Source organism: Amblyomma americanum, chromosome 1 (genome assembly GCF_052857255.1).
Source record: "Amblyomma americanum isolate KBUSLIRL-KWMA chromosome 1, ASM5285725v1, whole genome shotgun sequence".
Classification (NCBI taxonomy): domain Eukaryota; kingdom Metazoa; phylum Arthropoda; class Arachnida; order Ixodida; family Ixodidae; genus Amblyomma; species Amblyomma americanum.
The window spans coordinates 228,594,954-228,622,325 of record NC_135497.1 but is presented as its reverse complement, the minus strand read 5'-3'; the positions used below and the strand labels follow the sequence as shown (position 1 = coordinate 228,622,325).

At 43.5% G+C, this 27,372-nt stretch overlaps 1 protein-coding gene across 2 annotated transcripts in view; it reads right to left on the bottom strand.

Moving 5' to 3' along the window:
• Positions 1–235: 235 nt before the first annotated feature.
• Positions 236–27,372, bottom strand: part of p115 (General vesicular transport factor p115) — a 44,403-nt gene continuing 17,266 nt past the window's right edge. Inside the window, exons 9-20 of one of the 2 annotated variants that reach the window (XM_077648633.1) lie at positions 23,959–24,113; positions 22,056–22,261; positions 19,920–20,030; positions 18,327–18,448; positions 13,433–13,614; positions 12,003–12,121; positions 8,141–8,279; positions 7,922–8,034; positions 5,141–5,329; positions 4,136–4,267; positions 3,214–3,228; positions 366–598 (exon numbers count right to left, since the gene is read on the bottom strand). In XM_077648633.1, the coding sequence (XP_077504759.1) occupies positions 503–598; positions 3,214–3,228; positions 4,136–4,267; positions 5,141–5,329; positions 7,922–8,034; positions 8,141–8,279; positions 12,003–12,121; positions 13,433–13,614; positions 18,327–18,448; positions 19,920–20,030; positions 22,056–22,261; positions 23,959–24,113 (1,579 nt within the window). In that variant the 3' untranslated portion in view covers positions 366–502. Of the gene's footprint in view, positions 599–3,213; positions 3,229–4,135; positions 4,268–5,140; positions 5,330–7,921; positions 8,035–8,140; positions 8,280–12,002; positions 12,122–13,432; positions 13,615–18,326; positions 18,449–19,919; positions 20,031–22,055; positions 22,262–23,958; positions 24,114–27,372 lie in introns of both variants that reach the window. The other variant, XM_077648634.1, reaches the window with a different exon arrangement.

The window sequence follows — 27,372 nt, the reverse complement described above, 5'->3', positions numbered from 1 at the left end:
CTAGTGTGCTCAGTGTACAATTTGCATGATATGGAATGTTCAACTCAAACTGAAGCCCCTTTTCAAGGCCTTTGGAGGTAAGAGATCACTGTTTCAACAAATTTATTAACATCATCAATGCTAACCTGGCTGAAATGAATATATAAATACAATACCAACAAAAAAGTGTCGAATCTGGCTTTTTACTCATTTTCTACTCAGCAAGCAGAACAATGGCAAGATCAGAGATCATACCAACATGTACAAATATTTCTTTATTAATCAAGGAGACCTTGTTGCTCACAGCTCAGGGCCACCACCACAATCTTTCAACACAGCAAGTCAGTCTCATGCAATGTGAAAAAGCTGGATATAATGTGCATCTCTTTCATTGCAGCAGCCCAACCTTTCACCATACCTCACTGAACAAGAAATAAACAACACAGTGTGTAAATAGAGAAATTCTGTACAAGCAGCAGCTGTCTACAGTCTATGAGATGCCCACAGACCCTTGATGCAGTAATCACACTTCCTCATTTGGCTCGCCAACCACGACGAGGTCTTCTGTCTCGCCAAGGTCACTGCCCAAATCGTCGTCACTCTCACCAAGATCAGGAACCTGCAGAGGTTGCACGTAAAACAGTGCAAGTGCAAAAGTGTTCCTAAGAGTGCTGCTTTGCACTCAGGCCCAGGAAGTCCCGATACACCTTGTCAAGACCTCCCTTCACACCACGATGCTTGGGTGATAACAGGGAGGATTGAAAGGGTCAAGCAGAAATCATGTTGGCACATCAAGAAGGCAAGTGGCACCAGCATACCATTAAATTTTATGTGGCCATGGTACATGAGACAGACACCACAAGCACGCTTGAAACTGAGAGTGTACCTCACTAATAGTGCCATTAACAACTTTTTGTTCAAACTGCCCTCCTCAGCTGCTACCACCTGGATTCTTTATAAGAACATGAACACTGAACACCTGCTTCACTTCACTCGAACACTTATGCTGGTAACCACCGCAAGTAATTCACATTACCACATTACATCTTTTTTTGCTATATAATGCCTTAATTTTGTTCCCTCAATGCACAGAACTGTGCCAAAAAAAAAAAAAAGTGAGAAGCACCGCAGCACCACATATCCTACACTAAGAGTGAAACGACGATGGGTTGCTCATCTAATATGAACATTGCAACTTGGAAAAGTTGCAGACTGCTTACAATATGCCTGCTTGGCTATCAGAAAGTGCTGTAATGGAATGGAGACAACCAATATTAAGTATTAAGAGAAATGCTGGCTCAGTGATGCAACAATCAGAAAACTGCGCCAACGCAAATATTGCACCTGCTGCAGCAAACAGATGCACACGATGTCAGTAGTAGTAGTAGTAGTAGTAGTAGTAGTAGTAGTAGTAGTAAACAAACAAACTATCTCTCAACCATTAAAGCAGTGGGACTGGCAGCAAACTAAATGAAGCAGTTTTGTCATTAGGGTCTGTTACAGGAAAAAAAGGGAAATGACCTGCAATGAGTTAACTCAATGCAAATAAACACCCAGAGCATGATGATGATGAATTTTTATGGCGCAAAGGCTTCTGCGGCCAAAGAGCGCCATGACAAAAGGTTCATATCTTCTACTCAAGGTGGGGTCACAGACCCACATCCCAAGCTTTTCACTCTAGATAAGCTGAGCACCAGGCAGAGGAAGCTTGTACCCATTGTATCACTGGTAGGTACCCAGCAGCACTGGGGATCGAACCTCACACCTCCCGCATGCGAGTCGAATAAACACCTAGAGCAGCAAGGAAGGAATGCTTCACAGCTCTATGCATTTCTTTCTCCTCAGTGGACTGTGCTGCATTCTTTAGCATGATGTGAAACACAGTTTAAGAATTTCACAATTTGAACAATATGCAACTGCAGAAAGCCACTTACTTCCTGGCATGCCACACCCTTCTCTTACACTGCTCTTATTTGCGCCTTGTCTGCAAGTCCAATACGGAAGGCAGCAGGGATTATTCCATCAATTCTCTCTGTTATAAATTGTCTCTTGAGCATGGCAGTACACTGAGATGCACATTTACCATACCATCCCCATGAGTGCTGCCTTTCCCTTGCAGTAGCTTTTAACCAGCAACAGTGAAGCCAGCAGGCACAACCAACTCGTGAAAGTGCACGTGAAGATTAAAACCTTTCAATGTAGCTAGCTGCAAACTGAAAGCACGACTATTCTTTTGACACATGCACAAAGATTAAATGAATAAGAGACCACTGTTCAACTGCCACAAAGGAGCGGCACCAACCGTTAACTTAAAAGATTATACAGTATTGCAGACCTTTATTATGAAGGCTTTTAAAAATTTCCCTGCCTCAACAGCTGGCTCATTTGTGGTGAAACTGCACACAAAGCCAGGGTATTATGGTAACTTCTGTTTTTTATTAAGTGTGACAACAGTACTTACTTGGTTCAACTGTGCATCATGCAAACCCATAATCGTCTGCGCGGCTGAAAGCTGCCAGCACCAGTTCGAAGAGCAGCGGTGAGAACCCGCGCACCTTGCAACGCTCACTTTGGCACCTTTCATGTCCCGGCACTTTCCTCAGGGGACAACAGTGTGTACCATCACCGCCCTTCAGCAAAAAACTCGGTGCTGGCGGCTTTCAGTTTGTCGATCTGTGTGCAAACGATTACAGGTTTGCACCGTGCATGGCTGAAACAGGCAAGTACCGTTGCCAAACTTGCTGCAAGACAAAAGTTACCACAGCACCCAAGCTCTGTGCGCAGTTTCACCACAAACAAGCTAGCGGTTGAGGCAGGAAAAATTTTTTAATTCTTCACGACAAAGATGCACAATGCTGCAAAATAAGTGAAAAACCTCACATAGCACCTCTCCCGTGAAAACGGTGGGGCAGGCACACCACCTAAACCTATGCCGCGACACTAAATACAAATGCAAAAAAAAAAAAAACATTCTCAGCATATGCACAAATATTACCTCAACACCGCTTTGCTAACTTAATTGAGCCATCAGATAATGGTGCCTGTGATGGTACGAAGCGTTCCAGACGCATGAGGCCAATTAAGCTGCACCAGACCACTTGCATTGTTTGAATGTGAAGATGTGCTCTCACTGCCTAAGAAAAGAGAAACAACAAGCTTGCTGCATCGCATGCCTTTTGTCATCATGCCTTCCCTTCACCACTGTGATCCCCATGTTAAAGGCACAACACTCACCACATCTGGCTCTGCCTGAAAGTTTCAAAAGGCAGAAGACAAACAGTCATTTAAAACTGAGACAGGAAACATTATACAGAAGAACACAGTTGGAAATTTCCTGGTTCGGTAGCAAGAAAGGATGGATGCACCAGAGAGAAGAGATTAAAAAAGCACCAATGCATTCCATGCTGTTAGTGCTACTATGGAATAAGCCATAAGAACCAATATATTCTACAAAATGACACCAGAAAATCAACTAATAAAAACTGACAGTGATGATTTTATATTAGGGCCTCCTAACAGTAGCAAAGATGTCAACAAATCCCTAAATAAAAAAAAAATTATTTGATGAGCATTCATAAATTACAACAAAGTATAGAGACTTGTATATATTAGGCGGCTGGACTTAAAATTCCTCTGCAAACACTACTGGACTATTTGAGCACAAACATCACACACATTTATGGTCAATCCATGAAAGTAGATGTCGAACTGTTTCTCAAAGAGCATTTATCATAATATGCCACTTTACGCAGAATGGTTGTACCCTACCAGGCCAGTAATTTGTGCAGAGGAATTTTTTGAAGTCCAGCTGCCAAATATGCAAGTCTCTGTAGACCCACTAATCCGGTGTCTACTATGAAACTTAAACCTTTCAGCAACCCGTGCAAAAAAATTCCCATAACCTGCAGGTCTTGTAACCAGAAAAACAGTAATTATGCCAAGAGGAATAACCCGTATATGGTAATTATTCTCAAAGCCCCACAGCAGCCACGGTAAACATCAATGAAGAACAGAAAGGTATCCAAGCAGGCAGAAGGCGCAAGCAGTTAAATAAATTGAAGGCAGAAGCACATGCAAAGCAGAGATTTTGAAATGATGTTTATGAGTCAATTTCCATGACACTATGCCAAGCCTATATTGGAAGAGTATGGTGTACCTCCACACCAAGCTCCTTGAACTTGGCCTTCAGCTTGGAGATTCTTGTGTCTTGCTCTGTAAGCATTACCAGAAGATCCTCTTGCTCTTTACGCAGCATCTGCAGCTCTTCCTCGGATGCCTCCTTCTCTTTCTAGAAAGGCACAAATGCATACACTCGTCAGTCGCTGCTCAATGTCCAGTATACTTCGGTGGAAGTTTGCCAGTGTCAGCTTCCCTCTCGCGAAAATTTCTGAAATAATCACTACATCTGATGTTGGCAACATACTGGATTACCACAAGCTTTTAAAAGTCTGTGCTGTAAGATGACAACTAAGGCAAGATAAGCGGCACATCTGCCACCTTCCAATACCCTCAACCCACTACAATCACACTTGAAATAAACAAGTGTTTTCGTTTGACTAAAAGGTGCCTGTACCGCTTGAACACTGTTGTTGTCTACAGTGCACTAGTATCAATGAAACAAAAGAAATAAGAACTACCTACAGAAAAAAAGAAAACTGCCACTAGTGACAATGAATAAGAAAAGGCCCATGCAAATCACCTTACTCAAGAAGGCTTCACTACAATCTGCACCAAGTTTCTATGAAAGAAAAAAAAAAGTAACTTATACAGGCCAATATGCTCCCCATAAGCACTGCACAAAGGTGGGACATTGTATCCTTTGCTGTCAGGAGTTGTTTTTACGGATAGAGCAGAATTTGTACGGTTACTTTGCAGCCGCCCATGAGTCAAAGAAGAACGGTATGCCACACAGCTGAGCTGTGCTGCAGTGCTTTGTGTCAGTGCACCAAAGAGGAATGGTGCCAAATGAAGCACGCACTGTGCAGTGCAGCAAGCATGGCAGCTACCAGCTCTGATCAGCAGACGCCAAAGCAATGCCAGGCAAATCAACCACACAGTATTCAAAATGCTATTCTTTAACTGGCTCTTACGATGTCTCCCTATCACAGTGCGCAAGTAACTAGTATTCTGACTGACTAAGCCAAGGTGCCGAACAGCTCACCTTAAGAACGGTGTTAACCTGGTTTAATGAAGACACCTCTGCTTCAAGGGCTGCGATTCTTTCCTTTGCAGAGTCGAGCTCAGCTTTCAGCACTGGGTCAACCGCAGGGGTAGTAACCACTTCAGAAGATGGTGCACTGGCAGCCTCTGCAGCGAATGCCTGGCTCATCCTCTCAGCCTTCAGAGTTTCCTGCATTGGGAGGGAGCAGACATACTGAGAGAACACCAAAGAACAGAGCCTTTCCTGGCCGTGCAGTTTTAGAAATAATTTGGAAAGCTATGAATATCAGCACATTTGTGATGAACACTGCGAACAACAGAAAAATGATACTAGAAAGAAAATATAAACACAAGTGGGACATCTGTCTACTTCGTCATGTGACATTGACTGAAAAATTACCGGCAGTTCTGTTCAAAGGTTTCTGCCCAGCAGTATCGAGGCTGCAATCAACCAGAATGAAATGCCAGCATGTGAAGACAGTGATACACAGTAGAACTATTGAATTAAGGGATAGTGAGGAGAAACTGAAGTTGGCCTATATTAACAGATTATGGAATTCTAACGACAAAGATGCCACGTTCACTGAAAATGGTGACTTTAAAATCAGGAAAAGGACACAAAATGAAATCCGATGTCTCCATCACTGGCAGATTTTACCAGTAAACTGCGGTGCATCAGCACAATTTTTCTGATTCGGATCCCAGAAGCTAGGATACACTGCCATTCAGTTAAAGATGGTGAGCACGAACTCCATTTTGTTTGAATCGAGTGGCGGGAACTATATTTCAATGCAATTTTGCCGCCAATAAATGATTTCGATGTCACACAAACAACAACATACCCAGAAAAAAACCATGTAATCAATTTTCACCAAGTACAGAAATTGGATGGAGTTGTCCCCAGTTTCCCTTTCAGATTTAAAGCTGAGTGACCACACTCCTATATTGGTACACAAGAGATCTGCAGTCAAAAAAAATGGCACAGAAGGAATGAAAAAGAGACAAAAGGACACTGTACAGCTGCAGTTTCAAAAGGTTCCCAATGACACATACAAATCACAAATCACCAACACACCAGCAATCAAAGTCACCCATTGATTATATCAATGAAGACCACAGCATCCCTCCAAGAAGACCTCGGAATGATCAATATCTTAAGCACTTCACTGCGCTCATTGTACATAACCTATTTTCCTTCTTTTCTTAATGTTCATTTTGTTATTTGGTTCCTTTCTCGTCACTAAAAATGTTTGCGCTTTATTTAATCTTCGTGTCTAACCATGCACAATTGTGTGTGCATTTACACATACTGTATTTACTCGCACAATTTGTGCACCCCCTTTTTGAAGCCTTAATGTAAAGAAATGAAGAGTGTGCAAATTACGCTGGTAAATACGGTATGTGTGCGTGTACACATGTGTGACAATCATTTTACTGTTACCTATAGGCAGAAGCGGCAAAATGTTAACATGATGTTACAGCACTTCTTTACTGCTAAAAACATCATGCCAACATTTTGCCGCCACTGGCCATGGCAAAGATTAAATTATTAATTTAATGCTTTACAATTTGCATCTGGAATGATTGCTTTTGTAAAAAAAAAAAATTGACTGTCACAAAATGAAAACAGAGGGTAGGCAAAGTGGAGGGATGGCGAGATCCAGCATGCACCACTGTTGTGCACAGTTGGCTTCCTAGTTGTTATATCTTCTGAGTAATCACTTTTGCTTAAACTTAAAAAAAAAAATTCTTTCCACTTCAAGACCAAACTGTATTTATCACTCTCTACAAGGGGCTTCGCAGATATGTGCATGCTACCAACGTTCAACACCACTCTGCATGATGCTGCCTCCATAAAACATAGCCCTCAAGTAGGGGTGTGTGAATATTGCCATATGCTCACATTATGCCAGCGCCACCATGTGGCCGAGCAGCATGACTTTGCTCGTGACAGAGCGAGGAAGACGACACTTCCCCTCGTGTGAGTGCTGTTGGCCTGCTTAGCCGTTCGACTGAAAGCCCCTTTTTGAGTTATGCAACGTTTGTCGGCGACAACGTCAAAATTTTTCGGTAAAAAGTTTTGCAGCAAAACTTTTGTTTGAAACGTTGTACATGCCTGTAAAACAATTTCCGTTAGTGTTTTTCATTGCAAATTAGACTACATAATTGTTTTCTTCAGGCCAGCATAAACTATTTAGAGGGAAAAATAAAATTTCCAAATAGAAATGGCGAGTGGAACCTGAAAGGGTTAAGCAAGGCCTAGCATTAGCATGCGTGCACTTTCTGTGAAGGAAAGAACTAGTGAATGAAATTTGAAGACATGACACTGGCCGCAAGTTCAGATGGGCAGAGAATTTTATAATTTCTGAAAGTTCAAAAAGTTTGAATATTTCAAACAGTACAAGTGTGCTGGAAATCAAGTAGCAAATAATATTTACAAACTATTATAAAATTTTAATATTTGCACGCCCTTACGCTCAAGTGTTCGCACTGTGTTGCTGCCTACCCATGGTAGAGAGAAGGCAGGAAGGCTGGATTCTGACAACACAAAACAAATTGAACAAGAAGTGAAAACTCTCTTGCTGAAACATTGGCTAGCAGACTAAGCCATTCCTCTCGCCCCTTGTTCAATTTTTGCGTTGCAAACAATGTTACACAAGGCTTCTTTAGTCCATTAAATTAAATGAAACTGCATTAGATGAGCTAGGCTTGTCCGAAGTGCTTAAGGAGATACGGTTAAAGCAACAATGAGAAACAAGAGAAGCTGTGCAGCAAGCCTTACCATTTCCTGCAGCACTTGTTCATGTTGCTTCCTGAGGTCTTCAAGTTCCCTTTTGGTCTGGTCCAGCTCGGGGCTGGGGCTCTTGCTGTCTCCTTGCCCACCACCGGCTGCCACTACGCATGGCATTACAAGTTTAGACGCTTGGGATAGCTGCGTCTCCGTGCCACTTCAACTTCACATTCAATTCGGGGTCGCATGGCCCCTTTAGTCAATCCTTACCCCTCTGTGCTTTGAGGAGGGCATTCTGATCCTTGAGCTGCTGCATAGTTTCCATCATCTCCTTGAGCTCACAAGTGCTCTCCTGATGCTCTCGCCGCAGTGTCTCTAGCTCAGAGGTCATGGACTTAATCCTCTCATCCTGGAGACAATGAGAACCGCACGTAATACCATGCATATGGTGCTTTCCCACTCACGGAAGGCACAATCACTACAAAATCAATATGTTACAGCATTACTGCCAACAACTTTGAATGAAACTATACAAGCCAAAACCAGGTCATGAAAAACCCATGCATGAGCACTTGCAGCAGGTGCTATGGCAGCAAAAAAGAAGTATGCCGCAGAAACATCATGGCACTGTGCTAGGATATGCCTAGCATGCCGAAACCGCACATCTGAACTACCTCGCAAGCAGAAAACACAGGCTACTTTGCACAAAAAATAATAGTCAGACACAGTCCTGCCTCCAGCATGTCTTGAACTTGTTTATCAAATACAAACAGAATGTGCTGAGAAAAAGGGATCACGACCACAAAGAAATGGACAGGGGCTCTACTTTTCCTTCATCTTCCATCACAATAAATTTTCCAATATGAACCAGAAACCCACCCAACTTTTAGTAGTATTGGCTACGGCACGTGGTCAATGTGATTTGTAGTGTTTCCAAAATGGCACTAATACGATTGTGCACAAACGTCCAGAAACATCTGGTGGGCACATAGTGGAGCTGTTTCTTTCTGATATGTAGGTACCGTAAAAACCGGAATATAGGTCGAACTGTTTTTCAAAAAACCATGGTGAAAAGTCGACCCCCGTCTTATATACCGGTCATTGGCGGAAAAAATACGGAAGTCTTGCAACAATGGGTGGCTGAAGGCAACAGCCTCCATCACCATCGCCATCAGCAGCAGTGCCGCCATTTTGCGTTTCAGTAGATGCAAAGTGGAAGCTAACGGCAATTTACCGTCGCCTTCAAGAAAAACACGATTGAGTACGAGGAAGCTCACGGGAACCTGGCGGCACAGCGCGAATTTGGAGTATCCGAAAAGAGCATTCAGTACTGGCGGAGGCAGAAGCTGCGTATTACAACTTGCAGCAACCAGAAGAAAACATCATTTCGTAGGCAGACCGTAGTGTATCGAGAATAGGAAGGAAACGTTGCGCTGCGAGCAAGATCGCTGCCTGTGACTGCCGAATGCATCCGCGTGAAAGCGGCAGAGATCGCGCGTGCCTCTAGACTCACGAGGGCGCAATTCAAAGGCTCGCCATCCTGGTTGCGGCGATTCATGAAGAGGAGGGCTTTGCTCTACGGCGCCGTACTTGCCTGTGCCAGAAACACGCGGGCCGATTGGTGCGCGATATTGTTGAAAAATTTGCCGGGTGTACATACAAGCAGCATTTAAATGAAATTAAATACTGTCACCATTGTGCAACCTCTCAAGTCGCATTTGTTTCAAAGTAAGGATGTCTTTCGGTACTTTTCCCATTGAAAAAGATTTTTCATTTTTAGAATTGGTTAGTTAGGGGGTCGACCTATATTCCGGTCCGACCTATAGTCCGGTTTTTACAGTATGTATATATAACAGGTGTTTCAGGGAAGCCCGTGACAAATATTCAAATACAGGCTTTTTGAAGCTAAAAGATGGCTTCTGCGGCATAGCAATACCAGTGCAGGCGACATCAGAAAACAGGTGAATCTAAATTTAGTAAACATGATTACCATTGGCACTGTAGCTCAATACATTTTTGACGAATACGAAAATCATGCGTCACCAGTGTAGACACGCAGCGACACCTACTAGTGAACGTTTCCTCATGGCGCACATGCCATGTGAGCCCTGCCCTGCCTAGGCTGGAGCAGAGCAGTGGTGAACCCAGCAGCACAAGCGGGACAGAGGTGGACACGTGTCGTGTGCACCACGGAGTGCCGCATTTTGATGGGCACTACTCTGCAGGCACGGCAAGCACAAAATTTTCGAATTCTGCAAGAAATGCCCAACACTTGTTCAGGCACGGCACTGAGGGTAACTGCATTTTCGCAATCCTAAAAACTGATATGGTTATCACTAATGGCTAGTTACAAATCTCTAATTGCAACCACATGCCTCTCTGTAATAGTTAAAAGTTCAATACATATTTTAGTAAAGGCGCGCTCACACTAGCGGGAAGCTTCCCGCAGCGGCACAGCGTCAACGTCGACGCTGCCTCGCAGCTCCTCAGAATGACGCTCACACTGCGCGCGTTTTCTTGCTGCGGTTGTCTTGGAATGTGGAGAGAGGAGGCGCTGAGGGAGGACCCGAACGAGCAGAAAGAGAAGGGGATAGTCACGTGACACTAGAGAAGACTGGAAAGCGCACCCTTTTCTCGCGTCGTCGTCGTCGGCAAAGCAGCCGCCGAGTGCCCGGCCGGCCGGCCGGACGCGCGCAGCCTCCGCCTCCGCCGACGGGGTCACTGAACTGGGACCGACGTCACGGTTCACGGTCGGCACCCATTGGCTGTTCTCGTCAGCGGCACGGGAAAAATAGGTACCGAACCCATCGCTCTGCGGGACGGCACAGCAGGCTGTCCGCGGGAGAAAAACCGGCTTGTGCGGGAAGCGGCGCGCGCAAAACGTCCTGCGTTGCGCGTTTTCCCGCTAATGTGAGCGCGCCTTAAGCCAGCCAACTAGTTACCATGATTTACCTGTTGTCTGAAGTCTGCCAACCCTTATATTGCTACGCCACAGCAGCCATCTTTTTGGCTCAAAAACCTATTTTTAAAAATTAGTTGCGGGCTTCCCATAAACACCAGTGCGTACACTTATGTTCATGACGAAACTTGTAGGTGCAAACTTTACAAGCACAGAGAAAAAGAGGACACAGGACATGCCTCCAACTAGCCCAGCTCTCTATCCTGTCGAACTATATTTATCTCTTTAATAACAAGTATTAGTGAAGGTACTGCAGGAAGACAAATGATAACGCTACGGCTAAAACAGAAAAACAAAGCACTAGAGTGCACAGCCTCAATAGTAGAGGCTGCGAATAAGTAGGCATACAAAATTGCCCCAAAGAAAAAAAAAAAAAGGAAGGATATTAAAACAGAAGAACCAGAGGAGATGGGATGTTCCAATACAGGAACATTACATCAGGTGCCTCGCTCATACTTAAAACTCCCTCTGGCAGAAAACAAACACATGCATACAGGAAAACAGATACTACTATGGAAGCCAATTGGTGGTCTGTCTTCCCTTTCTACACACAGCTACGCCTAAATGCCTAATACAGCTGGCTATTTTGCCCAATTTGCAGGCAGCGAGGCCCAATTACTGACGTAGTTGCTTGGGCTGCCATCCTGGCTGTTTATGTTGTGTGCTGAAACCTGTTCTGCTTGTGGCACTCTTTCCCTCAGAAGCTGCCCAGCAATCTCTCACTGGCATTCACTCACTCCTGAGCAAGAACCCCTCCGCTCCCAGACAACTCACAAAATCAATGCACAGCTTTGCCTGTGTCTCATCACTCTTCCCCCTTCAACCAATTAAGATGTCCAGACCAGAGTGTCATGTTTAGCTTGGCAAGGCAAGTCCTAAATCTAACAACCTTGCCTAAGGTTTGTGACTAGTTTTTTTGAAAGCGTTCACCCTCACACTGCGACAAATACAGAGTAGCACAGAGATTACGCATTAAGTACTTCATGAAATAAATTGTTTAACCAACCCTACACCTGAAGCCTATCTGCATCTTGTGAATGAGTAGACATGCCCACTCCAGCTGAGCTTCACATTGCAGAGTGAGCACAAACTATGCACCTCTTTGGACCCTAACCAAACTGGCTGTGGGCTCCCCACAGATGAAACCTGGCATATAACGATGCCCTGCCTTACCTGGTCCCTTATAACACCCTTGTATTGTAGCAGCAATGAATGCTGTTCTGCTGTCATGTTGGACTCTGGCCCATTCTGCAAATCTTTCGGCCGTGGTTGCACTGCCTTTATTATTGTGCCTGGAACAGAAAGCCGAAAGGTTCCCTGAAGTTTCACTACACAAATTGGCGTGCCACATGAGTCCCGTCGTGTTTCAGGTTTAAGCTTGCAATAATGCAGCCACAGCTGTTCAGCTGTGCTCGAGGCATAGCTGGACCACTGTTATCATGATATCACAGCACATGTGGCTAGATGCCAAGGTATCCTTGTCAGATGGCTCCCTGTACCTGCATCTGTTTGCCTAGGATATGTAATTTTACACTGCAACATATTTCTCAAACCTGACTGCATGCTAAAATGTGTGCACTGAAGTCAGTCGCTCAAAGTTCGACATATCAGAACATGTAAAATTAGAATGTGCCAATGATCATACAAAATATTCAACCTGACCAACTAGAACTTGTAGACATTCACTGAGAAAGCACTGCACATGTGAACCTTTCTGCACTATTGCCACAGGGCTCACTAAAGCAAAATGGAAGCATAATTATGCCATAAAATTAATATATGAGGAGTCAATGCATTAAAAAAATTTGAAATTAGTAATGCCAGCACATCATGATACTAGGTGCTGTGAGCCTTTTAACGTCACCATTCTATTGTAGTAATGATGTCCATTAAAAGACCTCAATGTGCACACACAGGAATAAATGTTCTGCGTTTTCCAAGACAGCCAGACTGCATGGTTTGCTTGTCAGCTGTGTAGTGGAGCCCTTATGGCACACCTCAAGCTCTATATCTCTAAGGTAAAAAGAACCTTTGTTATCACTTTTCAGCACCTTTTGGTCTTTAAGTCATAAGGGCTTGCTCCAACGTATGGCTAAGATGCAAACCATATGGCCTGATTATTTTTGAAAAATTTGGTGCCATATGGCAAAATGGCATAAGCACCAAACATTCTACAATGTCATCTGCTTCTTCAGGAAAGCAAACTACACTAAAGCACCCTGCACTAAAAACCCCTAGCATAGATTACTTCAAGGATTTTATGTGCATTTGAGGTATGCCACACAATTCAATTACAAATTACAAGTCCGAATGCAAAGTGCACCAACAGACATCAAACAAGTGGAATGTTAGACCCTGCTTTAATGTTCCGTTGCACGTTACTGAAAAGTGCCATGCAGGCAGCAATGGAGTCGTAGTTTTAACAACAAAAGAAATGTTACTATCCATACGTGTATTTTAGGCAAAAGTTCAAACAGAAGCTCTTATATGCACCACGCAAAATTTGAATAAACAAACAAAAAATACTATGACTGAGCCTTTCCTAGTGCAGAGATATGACTTATCCAACCGCATGTTTCTTCTCACTCAGCCAGGATCGTTACCTTCAAGGGACTTGAACAGGCGGCAGAACTCGTAGTCAAAAAACACTTCTGAGGGGTGCTTGTACTTCAGCTGTGGTTTTTGCGCTGCTTGACTATAGCACTCCTGCTTGGAGATTGCGACCAGCTTGTCCACAAATGTGTCCAGGCCCACACGCTTCATCAGCAGCTGGCAGAGGCTCTCTCTGTGCGTCAGGAAGAAACGGAAAAAAGCCAGCCTTGGTAAGCTCCCCTCAGCGATTGCTGGCAATGGCATAATCAATGGCTGTGCCAAGAACACTACCCCCCACCCAACTAGCATGGCCACTTTTGCATTCTACCTCACTTGAAGTTCAGCAACCATGGCTATGTTTCTTTGTTATTGCTAGACCACCAGCAGAATAGGACACCTTTAAAATACTGTAAAACTAGTTTGCATTCAAAAGTGTCTGAAGCAGATGTGCCACACTTCGCTAAAAATCATCACGATACCACAAGTATGCATACATTATGCACAACATTTGGTGTAATTGCAATATAATAACAAATAACGTGTTAGAGAAAGCTGAATAACATACACCAGGCCGTAAGCCACCAATATTTGAAGAGAACAGAAATTATTGCTCTTGAACTGCCACCTTGCTTTCTTAACCCAAGGTTTATACTTAGCAGTCTTTCTGGTCAAAAACTATTTTTATGAATTTCTGACATCATGAAGGAGCCCATCCATAGCCATGTACAAATGCTGAGCAAGTCATCTGTGCCACACCCCGGCATTTACTACTCATTTAGCAAATTTGACTCTGCAATGAGGCACTCAAAGCCTTCCTCTGGGCACTCAGGACAATTTGCTATATATTCTGCAGTAAAACATCACCTCTTTTCTTCCACATTTAACTAACTTGCAAGTTTAACTAACACTTCACGTAAATTTCCTCTAGCCCTGATGGAGATAACTGTCCTTCTTACAAACATCATATCTGATGATGATTATTATGCATTTTTATGGTGCAAAGGCAGCTTCGACCAAAGAGCACCATAGCACAAGGTATTCTTTTTCACACAGGATGGGGTCGAAGACCCATTTCCCAAGCATTTCATTCCAGATAAGCTGAGCACTAGGCCAGGGGAAAGCTTGTACCCACTGTATCACCGGTGAGCACCCGGCAGCATTAGGGATCGAACCCCGCAGCTCCCACATGTGAGGCAGATGTTCAAACCACTCACCACCGCTGCAGTACAAATGCCATATTTACTGTGACTGAACGTGCATAAGCCAATACTGTAAAATGCAAAAGTCAGAAACATCCCCATGGTTGGCTATGGCACTGAAGAATAAAAGTAGACCTTATATATCTCTGTGGGTGAAAAAAATAAAAAATGCAAAAAAAATCTGTGCTGAAAGAGCCCTCAAGAGCTAGTGCTACATCTCAAACACAATTACCTTGCCGTCACAAATACCTTATCAATCTAATAATGATATTAATCTTACTCTTGCCTCTACTAATTTTACCTTTGGACTTGGTAAACATAATTTAAAACAGGCTTCAATACATGCAAAAAAAACTAGCATATACCACAGTGACCAACCCAAACTAGAATACACATCTGCCATTTGGGATCCCGAACAAGCTACCATCACTAACATTGAAGCCGCGCAAATAAGTTCTGCGCGTTTCATTTTTTCAGATTATTCACATTACACCAGACCAGCATCACCTCATTAAAGAAAAACTTGGGACACGCACGCACGCACACACACTCTTAAGCATCGTCTTGAACAGTAAGACGCAATAGCGTTAATGGGCCCCTCATGTGCTTAGGATCCTCAGAGTACTCACACAACAATTGGCGTCTCATCACACAACACTTCTTTATGCCACATAATCATCTGCTTCGGCATTAGAGATCCCTCCTGCTCCTCTGTTGCCCAGGTTCTGCCTACTACTCATCATTCTCTACTTTACATTCATAGATCGCTGGGAGTCATCACACCACTCCTGGCGCAGTGGTGCAGCGGTTAAGCAATGCGCCACTGCCCCAGCAGGTGGATGTTTCAAACACAGCCACTAGTGGGGCTTGTGAGACCCAGGTTGCTCTTCCCAAGTAACCTCTCATTAATTTAACAGAGGGTAGCAGGTGGCACAGTGACATTTTTTGGTCACAACGCCACCGCCGAAGACGTCACCGATTCCACTGGATTTTCTGCAGAACAGGAGCCTTAACGCTATTGTGTTAATAAAGCTGAGTTAGACAGCTTAGCACTTTTCCATGAACTTTAATGCCATCCTTCCTTACATGATGAATTCTTTCAGATGGCATCCATCATCTTTCCACATCGTGACGATCCATACAAAGCTAAATGCATTGACTGCTGCTTATCCCATTAAGCATGTTCTTTCTTACTGCACACAATAACTGCACGGAACGCCTTGTCCCAAAATCTGAGCCAACCAAGTTTCATGAACTTATTCACGCACATGTCACCACTTCGTTTTTTTTTTCCCAGTTGTACTTTTGAGCGCTTTTACCAGCGTTGTCTTTTGCTCTTTGCTTTTTACCCGAAATGCTTACTGTTTTAGACTTATTTTGTTCATTAAATATATTTCACAAAAAGCCATAAGCTCAGAGGCTGACTGGGCCCAGAAGAATTGGTGGGTGCTGTCCAACATTTCACCAAAAGAGATGCCTGCTTAACTTGCACTTACAAAATGAATTTGACGGTCACAGATGCAAACTGCCATATCTGTTTACTTAATTCATGCTTAAAATACCACGAAGGAATTATTATTATGAGGAGGTAACATAGGTCACACCAGCTATCCAGGAAGTACTGAAAGAAAATCACAAACATCCAACATAGATAACTGCAACAAGCATTATTTAAGAAACAAGAGCTCACTCACACTATAACCACTGCCATCACCCGGGTGAAGTCGACAAAAGGACAAAACACTCTTCCAGTGATCTCCCATTACTCGCAATTCCGCCCCCAAATTTTTATGATCTCATCACTGGACCCTATTCTCCGTAGCGCTCCTGCTCCTCCTTGTAACTAACTTTCTAATTTTGCATTCTCTAAGCATTTCTTGCTGGCATTGTAAATTAATCACGCATTTTACAATTCTAAATCCTTTAAAACAGCACTGACTAATGATCTATTTATTTTTAAAAGCGGAATTAATGTTAAAAATTCCCTGCAGTACAAACCCAGTTGAAACAACAATGCAAATGGAAGCATCATGTCACTAGTGAGTCCAAAACAAAAAAACTATCAATGATGAATTTTTGTGTCCTATCCACAACTGGGATACAAGCAGATGCTAAAATGGAAGGTGCAAGAGTAATTACAGAGCATGTGCTTCTTCCATATGCACCAAAATTTCAGTATATAAGCATGTGAGCATTCCACCTGACTGAAAATACAGCTGATGTAGCTGGGTATCAAACCCACAACCTCATGCTTAGCAGCAGAATTCCACAGCAGCTGAGTCACTATGGCGAGCGCACTCCAATGCAAATGTACATGCCATGCACATAGCTATGCTGTGCCCGCGCTAGTGCCACTTATTTTTATGAGCTTATGTCTGGGTCTGATTGATGTGCAGGAGTAAGGTTAACATATTTGGAACAGGAAGATGTGCACATTAATATAATGCAAACATGTCAAACACAAGAGCAGCATGCAGGTAACGCATGACCATATATCAGTTTCCTGAAGATTTTTGCAGCAAAAAATTAAAAGGTCCATATTAAAAGATGACCAAAAAAATCTGCCACTTGTTTCATAGCATATTTTTGAATGCCCTTCTACCTTCTAAATAAGCAGGAGAGAACAACTGAAGTCCCTTGCAGCAATATACACCATTACCAGGCCATGTCCAGTTCAACCCTACCAGGACAAACAAGCAATAAAAGACTGCAGTATATTAAACTTGTAACATCCCAAGTCAACTAAGTATATCTGTTGTGGAAATTTTGGCAGTGCCAGTTGCAACGGGCGTGTCAATTATGAAGGGCAGTCACATGCCATAGTCGACTAACGAAGATATCTGGGCAAGCTGACACAGATTCATTCCGATGTTTCTCTTTTGCATATTTTTATTCATATATTTATTTATTCTTATTTGCGCACCATGTACAGCTCTTAACGTATACAGTAGAATCTCAGTAGTACAATTATGGTTGATATGAATTTGCAAACTTCCCTGACTGGAGTGCATTGTGTACAATGTGCAGAATTTCAGACGTACCACCACATGCTCTCTCGCGCTATTACAGATGACATGAACGTGGTCACCTTGATTTCACCCACGAGCACTAAGCGCTGCCCTCGCATCGCAAACACCGCAATTGCCAGTCACACAGCACGCATCGCAAGCACTGAGTGGTAGCCCTCAGTCCGCATGTTACTGCCACCGCATGGCTGTATATGAATCCCGTCATCCAAATACAGATCTATGTGAAAGCACTTTCCGTGGTCCTGCATGCGGATGCTCATTTCTGGACGATACGAACATTTTCTGTACCCCATTAGATCTGTATCATTGAGATTCTACTGCGTATACCTTTCCTGACGTGCAAAAACAATTTCAGCTGTGGATCAACGCTTGCCTGTGTGTGTTCCCTTCCTTCTGTGCCCCGTTTTTTTTATGTTGCACTGCTTTTTACTGTGAATAAGTACCCAATTATCTGTTACCAAGTTAGCTCTGGTATTCTTTCGCCCGTGAGCCATCATTTAAGTTTCCCTGTAGCATAGAGTAGCTATCAATTATCTTTGCACTGCTTGTAAACACAGGCCCAAGTTCCCCTCACACCGCCATTATGATGAAACCTGCAATTAACAGTTTAGCCACTATACTATTTGTTAGCCCTGTAGGTAATGAATAAACAATTAAACTGTTAATGAAATGCTCACCTAGTGAAGCTAGGAACAGAATCATCATTGAACTCTATGCAGATTCCTAGAAGAAATGCACACAGGCCTTGAACTAAATCTTCATGTTCATCACCTTCTGCAAGGCCAACTTGGGAAGTAAGCTGCAAACAAGGTAAGGACAACAAACAACCTAGTTACCCCTCCCTCATGCTTGGTTTCGTTTTTTTTTTTTTCAATCACTCTATTTTTATGCTCTGTGTACACTTGATCACTGCTATGTTTGAAACATTTTCATATGTTAATTTTTTCAGTAATTTGCACAATCAATTCAACTATGCCTTATACATGTTACGTATAGGGTCCTTCGTTTTCGGGTTTAATTTTTTCCAGAATTTGGGGGGGTTAAAAATTGGGCGATATTTTTCGAGGTCAAATTCGGGTGAAATTTGAGTTATTGAGAAAAAATTCCTATATTTAAGGCTTTCTCAGGTCATTTTATGCAGCACAAGACAGTTTACTATAGCAGTTCGATTTTCTGCTAGACATAAAATGCCTTTTTTGCTCATTATTACATAAACAACATGGAGATCGCAGGTTCTGCAAATTAAGATATTTTTTCCAAATCTCCTACAAACATTTCATCGCATACGATACCAATCTCCTAAAAAGCACTCCCATGTCTGGGTAAGACCGCAACCTGCCTTTATTTATACAGTGTGAATCATTCAAAATCATATCGACGATTTTAAATGTGAAAGGCCCTTGGATCAGGGTTTTGCTAGCATGGGTAGCACTTCATACAGTGACTCCAATAAGATGCCTTGTCAGTAGCCATGTTTTGGCCTCTTCAAACTTATCCTCAAATTTGCCCACCTCAAGAAAACAAGCATTAAAACAGGTTTAAGATCCCTAGCTGACAGAAGACACCTCTCTAGATTAAGCACTGGACCCCGACAAGTTTTTCTTGCAGTCTTCAACTTTGTGAACTCATTTTAGGGCAGAAATTGGGTTAAACCCAATTTTCAAGATACATGTTTGGGGTGCAAGAATCTGGTCAAATTTTTGCCCGAAAACGAAGGGCCCTAGTTGCACAGAGGCAGATGTGGGCCTCAAATCAAATGTGAAGTGGTGCTCCAGGTCATTTCAGCCCCAACTGAGGACATGCACATTTCCTCTAATGCTAATGCATTAATTTTACACTGACAAGCTCAATCATGTTACGCTCAAATGTCTGTCAAATATAATTTGCACGTATAAAGGCAAGAATGTCAGCAACTTAATGCACACCTAACGGCTCCTCCAAGGCCTCACCCATTAAGTATGCCTCAGAAAATCAGCTAGACGCAATTTTCAAGTGGGTCAGGAGCTACAGGAACCAGCCAATAAGCAGAAAGAGGTTAGAAAGCTCTCCTGCTCTTTTACTCACAAAAATTCACCACGCATAGAAGTTCTACATTCTCAATAATGTCTTTCCTTTTAAACTCTTATACAGCTTTCAAAAAGCTATTTCGGCAAGTAAGGGCTTTGTGGTGCCACTACGCCCTATACTGAGCCAATTTAGTGAGCACATGATGGATCTTGTGACAGCTGTATATTTTGTAATAACTCCAGACAAAAAAAATTAAAGGATACATAGGGGATGTTTGTCGGGATGTTGAGGAAGCTTGTCACAGCCAGGGTGCAGTTTGCCAGCCAAGTGCTCATAAGCATGAGCAGGCCTAACCGGGTTTGCAGTTTCCCACCCTGCATGTGCCACAGAAAGAAAGAAGCATTAACAGAAGAAGCCTAAAACCCTGCCATTCCAGTTTACTTGATTCCAGGCAACCATAATTTTACTACTGCAGCAGCTGTGCAGATAACTTTTCCTACCTTTCTGTGCATCTGGGAAAGAAAAAAAAACAAAAACAAAACTTAGGTCAGGAGAAAAGAATAGTTAGGCTAGCTTTTCCCCGGCCTAAAAACGTTAGCCCCCACAAAAAGCAAGTATGACACCTACACAATTGCCTTCCACACTAGTACAGTTGCTGCTACCCATCATGGTAGCAGAAAACACTGCTTCATGGCAATGGCTACTGCATTCCTTCACTTATTTAACAATCCACTGCTGGAGAATCCTTTGTTTACTGGACCTGGTTTATTAGCCCTAAAAAAACAAAAAAAAACAATTATTAAGAAAAAAAGAGGGGGGGGGGGGGGCTGAATCAGCCCAGTACTATCAGATTTAGAGAGGTGCAGGCTACTGGTGGCATGGCTTCTTAAAGTGCATCAAGAATGAACTGGGTTGCCACGTTGCGAACAGCAATATGAAGGAAAGTAAAAACCTGCATTTCTGGCTCGGCCATACCGTATTTACTCACGTAATGAACCCACCTCCCACTTTCGATGTTGAGAATTTACTTTCTTTTTAACCTAGCATAAAAAAACATGTACCTGACCTTCAGGGACGGTGTTCAGCACATTCGCTCTATCTTGCCGCGATTGGCTGGCACCGTCGACTATCACAAAATCGTCAGAACAAGCAGTGATACAGCAAACATTTTGTGAAGTGAACAATGCTAAGCACCAATGACACGAACGCGGGTGATGCGGGGAGAAGACTCACTGACTGTGTGCTTTTGTTGATGATGGATGAATGGATGGATGGGTAGGCAGGCAGGAGGGCATATGATAGGAAATTTCGACTCAAAATCTGCTGAAAGTTTTTCCCCCTGCATAATGAACGCTGCCCCCAAATTGACATCAACTTTTCTGGAAAAAAAAGTGGGTTCATTACGCGAGTAAATGCAGTATGTGCTGAAGGGATGCATCATTTCTTGCAAATATCTTTGAGAAACTTGCTCATCAACCAATGCAAGGCAAAACACACACTTTTGAATTTTCAAAATCTGCTCTCAGAGCACTGTCGCGTAAATGATATCAATATAAAACCAATAGCAACAGAACTGAAAGTGTGCAAAAAAAGAAAAAAAGCTATTCGCTTTACAAACAACGCCTTCCGGAAAACATCTGTAAATGCATCATTAACTGCAGTAGTTGAAATAAATCGTGTGTCGCGAAACAATTAATGGACATTACAAGGCGGATTTTGCTGATATATCTTTTTCATCTGGGTATGCTAAAGGGCAGCATCACAACCTTACAATAACCCTTCTCACAAAAATAATTCTCGTTTAAGTATTTACTTTATTATCAAGAACAGTTACTGAGTTGGACAAACTAGCAAAAAAATGAAGTATTTTAGCCAACCCATCTCACTGTAAATTTGTAAGTTATAGTTTGGTTTTTCTTTGTGTTGAAAACGAAAATTGGTTTTTGAGGAAAGGAAATGAGCAGTAATTACCTCACATTTGGGTGGACACCCAAATCGCACCTTAAGAGAAGGGAGGAAGGTGGAATTGAGAAAGAAGAAAGAAAAAGAGGTGCAGTGGAGGGCTCCGGAACAATTTCGACCACCTGGGGATTTTTAACATGCACTGACATCGCACAGCACACATTTTGCCTATTTAATACTTCCAAGCAGCCTTGCCTTGTATCTTCTTGTACTTGTATCATGTTATCTTTTATTGTCCTTGCTTCTTTTTACCTTGACTGCCTGTTGACCTGTAGTCTTCATTTGCTCCTCCTTTTTGTATTTTATCTTTTATTGTATTCTCACCCTGCTAAAATCCCTTCATGGGATTGCACTATAAATAAAAACAAAATCCCTAGACAACTTTTCAATACAGACAACCTCTTTCGTTTTCCCCTCAGCTCAGGCCCACTTCTCACCTGCTGCAGGATGCCAGTGCACTGCCGCATAAGGGAGACAGGTGGATTGCCCACACTTGTGGCAAGCTGCACACGTAGCAGCTGCTCCTTCTGCGTTGGGTTGTCAACAAGTGCGTGTGACAGGGCCACGGCCGCAAACCAATTGCTGAGTGGGTCCGTGCTGAAAAGACCTCCACACAACAGCTGGCCAGCTGTCACACTTGTCACTGGCAAAGGAGAGGAAGCAAAGGCATGCGGCAGGGCGCCATTAGAGAGCACCAGGGAGTTCCCCCAAGGTGGGCGGCAGTGGTTTTGCCGCCCACCAGTCTGGTTGGCCGCCCATGTCTATGATCACTGCCAATCACCTGCCCACCACTTGATTAGGTCATGGCTGTAAAAGAGGGCACCTAACTTGACAATGTACAACGCACAGAATCGTCCAGCTCAGTACACTCCCCCCTTGCTGGTAGAAATTGCTGCAACGTAAACACCTCCGCACAGGCTGCGGGGCATACAAGAAAGCATTTAAGTGCGACTTCATTACCGCTTGCGCTGATGCCACACCTCTGCCTGTGGTGTGGGCAGGAGCAACCTTTTTTTCGCGTTGTTCTTCTTTCTAGCTTGGCATTTAGGTGCAATCGCCCTTGTGAGAATGAGAAAGCAGCAGACACTGACCAAGCTGCTTGCACTTCCTGCGCGCTCTCCACAAAAATGAAACTATACACCGCAAGAGACAGCGAGCGGGAACTGCTGTACAAGCTGCTATGGTGTGAGTAGGCTCTGAGGCTTTCATTTATTTCATCACTTTTCTCTAGTCCCCTGTAGCTTATGGTGTAGTCCAATCCACGACCCGGAGTAGCTCTCCGAATCAGTGAAGGAGCAAGATGTCTAGGGAGTCTGGGGACCGTACTGTTGCGGTAGAGTAAAAAAATCCAAGCTCTGAATCCAAATCGTCTATTCAAACAGGTGGTTTAGTTTCACGGAGCAAACTTGCTCCATATCATCGAACGAAATATGCTATTAGATGAGTTTTCCGATTCTGATAGACGAGAATTGTACTGGACTAAAGTAGCAGCCACGACAACAGCCCAGGAACACACATTTTTCATAGCTCTGCTCCTTCCCTGCCACTGCTGCATTAATTTTCACATTAATAAGACACCTCAGACTCAAGACCAAGCCTACAATAAGAGGCGATTCCCCCCTCCAGCCCCCAACACTAGACAGCACACTAGCCAGGACCCGCACATATCCACTGCCAAACAGCCAAAGCAGCAGGAAGACTAAGGTGGAGTTAAGGGCTGGACATAAAAAAAACTTTTACTGCCAAAGATCACATGACCATTTCATGCAAACACTCGAATACCTGAAAATGGGACACTTTCTTTCAAGCTACACACACATACTCCACCACTGTTTGTATATTTTAAATGCTCTTGACATAAAGGATAATGCAAAAAATGTCAACTGTTTTCTAATAACAGCACTCTAACACTGTACCTAATACGCAAAGAAAGAGCTCCTGATATCTGAATATAAGCTGTGCTCTCAGTCACAACAGAGCACAATTTTCATAAAATGACCAATTAAATGTATTGCCAATATATATAATTGACTCAAACAAGGACTTCATCCCTAAATCTAATCTTTTTCCACTTACTTATTCAGGACTACAATATGCGGTAAAAATTGTGTACCTATTTTACCACTGGTCTTAATTCATACCTCAGAGTTTTTTACACAAGGTTACAAAGATTATTTAGAGATAGATACTTGATAAGTCAGCAAGAACCCTAAAAAATGCTTGTGGACTTACTTGCTAAGCAGCCTTTTAACTTCAGCATTTAAGCCTGCTCAATGGAAATATATAACAAGGTCATAGATGAAACACTTTCAGCTTCTAAATGTGAGGCCACCAACTTACTGTCTGCACACGTTGGTAGAAGAGTTTGAATGATCTGTGCTTGGCCAAGCTCATTCTTGTAAAGAAAACACTGGAAACAGTAGAGGACGGCACAGCGCAGGACAAACGGCTGCTTTTCGTTGACCATAGACATTAGCAAGACGACAATGGCAGGCCTGTGTTAAGAAACAAAAGATACAAATGCTGGATGAAAGGCTTGAGGAGTAAGCTTAGCACACATACTTGTGAGCACACTCAAAGACATTTTTCTATTCACAAAGCTCAGAAAATTCTTATAATGCAAGAATTTAAAAGCAAACCGTCACTTCAAGTCTACACACCTAATGAGTTGCCTCTAATACTGCTGCTCTCTCAGCATGAACGGTTAAGAGGGCTCACCAGCTACGAGGCAACACAGATGTGAACTTTTTTTGTCGATGGATGGCAGTACTTAAGTACCACAAAAAGGAGGGAACCCCTCCAGGTATGTAAATTCTGCCGCGACATCTCCTCGACGGCAGCATGAAAGTATTAGTTCTTCTGCGAAGCGAACAAAAAGTAGGGCCTAGAACTTTCTCTGTATATCCTGCTATAGCAGGGAGACCGAAGCACAAAAGAATAACCCGTCTCAAGGGGTGGTGGTCACAGAATGGACCTTTTTCCAGTAACCCGCCACTCAGCTGCCAGAAGGAAAAGTATGTTTTCCGGTTTGGGTCCCCCTAAGCTCCCTGGCATCTTTTCTGCGAAAATACATTTACAATGATAGGGTGGGGTATACAACCTGTAATTAGAAGCAGTGTTGGTTTAGCCTAGCCAGAACAGGTGAGTGTGAGTCATCTTTTGACACACCTTGGGAACACCTCCCCTTCCGCACTTTGGCCGGCTATTCCGTATTCCGCGTATTCCTCCGTCGCCACACGCAATACACGCCTGGTGGCCATGTACGAGTGTGGACGCCGATTCGACGACGCGGCCTCTGTGAAAAGCTTTTTGCGCTCTCATTGTTTATGCTGCCAGTGTTTATTTTGCATTGTCTTTGCTGCTGTTGATCTTACATTTAGTTTAGGCATCCGGCCGATGCTTCTTTGACAAAAGGAATGCCGCGAAACTGTTGTATTACTTGTTTGTTCGAGTTCAAAATCGTTGGCGCGTGGGAATTGCACTTTGTTATGCGAGATGCGATCAGTGTTATCTAGAAAGAATGCAGCCAGGCGCAACTATTTCGATATTATTCTGGGTTGTTGTAGTTGTTTTTAGCGCCTTATCTTGAAGGTTCCTCTTCAATGACCACCGAGCACGTTTGTTGCTATCGGCGTCGCCGAATTCTTCAGTTTATTTATGGGCGATAGTCACTTTAGCAACTAAATTACTGCTGAAATACTTCGTTTCATGTCTCCTTCACTGCTTATAATTTCACCACGAAACAAATCAGACTTGGGTAAAAGGGTGAGATGTGTGGTTTGCAAAAGCACGGAGATTGTCCTGTTGCTATTCGTGGCGACTTTGAACACGAATTTCGTCATTGCACAAGGGACTACCTACTGTTCTGGACAAAGTTGCTAGTAGTGGTTTATTGTTAAAAATAACAAAAATTGCAATTTAATAGAAGATGGCCACAGCAGCCACGCCAACCGCATGTGCTCTTTCTGAACACAAAATTGGCAGTGCACCTGAATTGTCATGACGTCAGGGTTTTGAAAGCGAAAATTCCACATCTACTATGGTTTCCGAAAAAGTCTCATTATGAGCTCTGCTTTTTTATGTTATTTTATATATTTTATATATTATATTATATATTTTATATTTCTTATATATATTTTATATATTATATACTTTTATGTATTATATATTTTATATATGTACTTATATAGCGCCCCTTCTGAGCGTTTTTCTGATTGAAAGGTGCAACTTTTGGAAGCGTAGTGCAGGAGGCGCGACTAGGTGTGGCGCATACCGAGGCGTATCTAATTGGGAGAATAAAGACGGTTGGGGAACGCTTGACACAGGCGAAACCGGTTCAGAAGCAAAACTGGATGATTTTGCCAGCCAGGCCATGAACGTTTGACATCACAATATTTACACCACAGAGATGTCTATTCTGGAGTAGGGGCTCGGAAATCCGCGAGCTCCTTTCTGCAGATAAGGTGCAACCATGCTTACCCGTGTACAGTGGACAGCACCTGCACTGATAACGCGAACATTCTGGCAGAGATATGCCTGGTCACGAGGAGAATTGGGGAAAAAGAGCGACGCTCGACCAAAGATTTGTTAGAGAACCGATGTTTCGAAGCCGATCCGACACATTCTGGTTTCGCTAGCTTGGAGCCAAAGCCGAATGTTGGCTTCGACCGGTTCTCATGACGTTGCAGTGCAGCAGGGGCTGAGCAGGAAAAGGAAGGAGACGGTCCTTTCTCCCCTTGATGTGGGCTGTTGCATTGGCATACATGGTTGTCCGCGAGTATAGCGTGAAATCGCAGGTGATTGGTAAGTGCCTCAGTGAAAGGAGGTTAATCGCCACGTCATGACAATAAGTCTACGCCATTAGCCCTGTTTACGTGAACCCGATAGCGTAGGATCGATTCGGGGGTCGGGTTGAGCATGGTCAGTCCAACTCAACCACTGCGTGTTTACATGAACTCGATTTTAGCGATTCGAGACTGGTTCAGCTGTAGCGACACCAAGCGTCGAGCAAGCAGTAGCTGCCTCCAAGATTGAGGCACGCCATCGCTGTATTGGAGGTGCGGCGGCGCACGTGGAAAGCAAGTTAGCATTTATCCCCTTCCCTCTCAATAACCCTACTTTTCGACTCTACAGCGTTTACAAGCACATCGGGTCAGGATCGAGTTGAGTCACCTACCCCTTGCGGCGGAATTGACTGGACCCGACCCGTCGACTCCCGGCTCGGCGTGCGTACCAGTACCGGTTTTCAAACAACCAGGCGTGTGGGTTCATGTAAGCGCCGGCCGCTATCGGCTCAAGGCCTCCTATAAGGAATACTTGCAGCTTCATTCTTGACTTGTATCGACGCCTGGGTCACTGCGCTCTTGCGCTGGGCAAGGAACAATGCTGTTCTCCCACACTGTCCAGAATAGGGAGCCCCATGCATCCTGTGTTTTGGCACTAACAATGCCTTATTTTGTGGCTGCCGGGAGGGGAAAGGGGGGGCACTTTTGGTGTGGCCTTGCATTTCACTTCCTTTCCGCACCGAGAGCTCGAGCAAAAAAGAAACGCAGAAATCCTTTCCGTATACAGCCCAAGCAAGAAAAAAGGAAAGGAAGAGCTCAGGTCCGTCTAAGTTCTGAGTAAAAACCTTCGCGCACGAACACAGACAACCAAAAGGCTGGTGGTAGAGTGTAGTAGCGACAAAATATTCTGACGCCAGATGGAGCCACGTCGCGCTAGTTAAATTTGGCGCGAATTTCAAATCACCGCAGA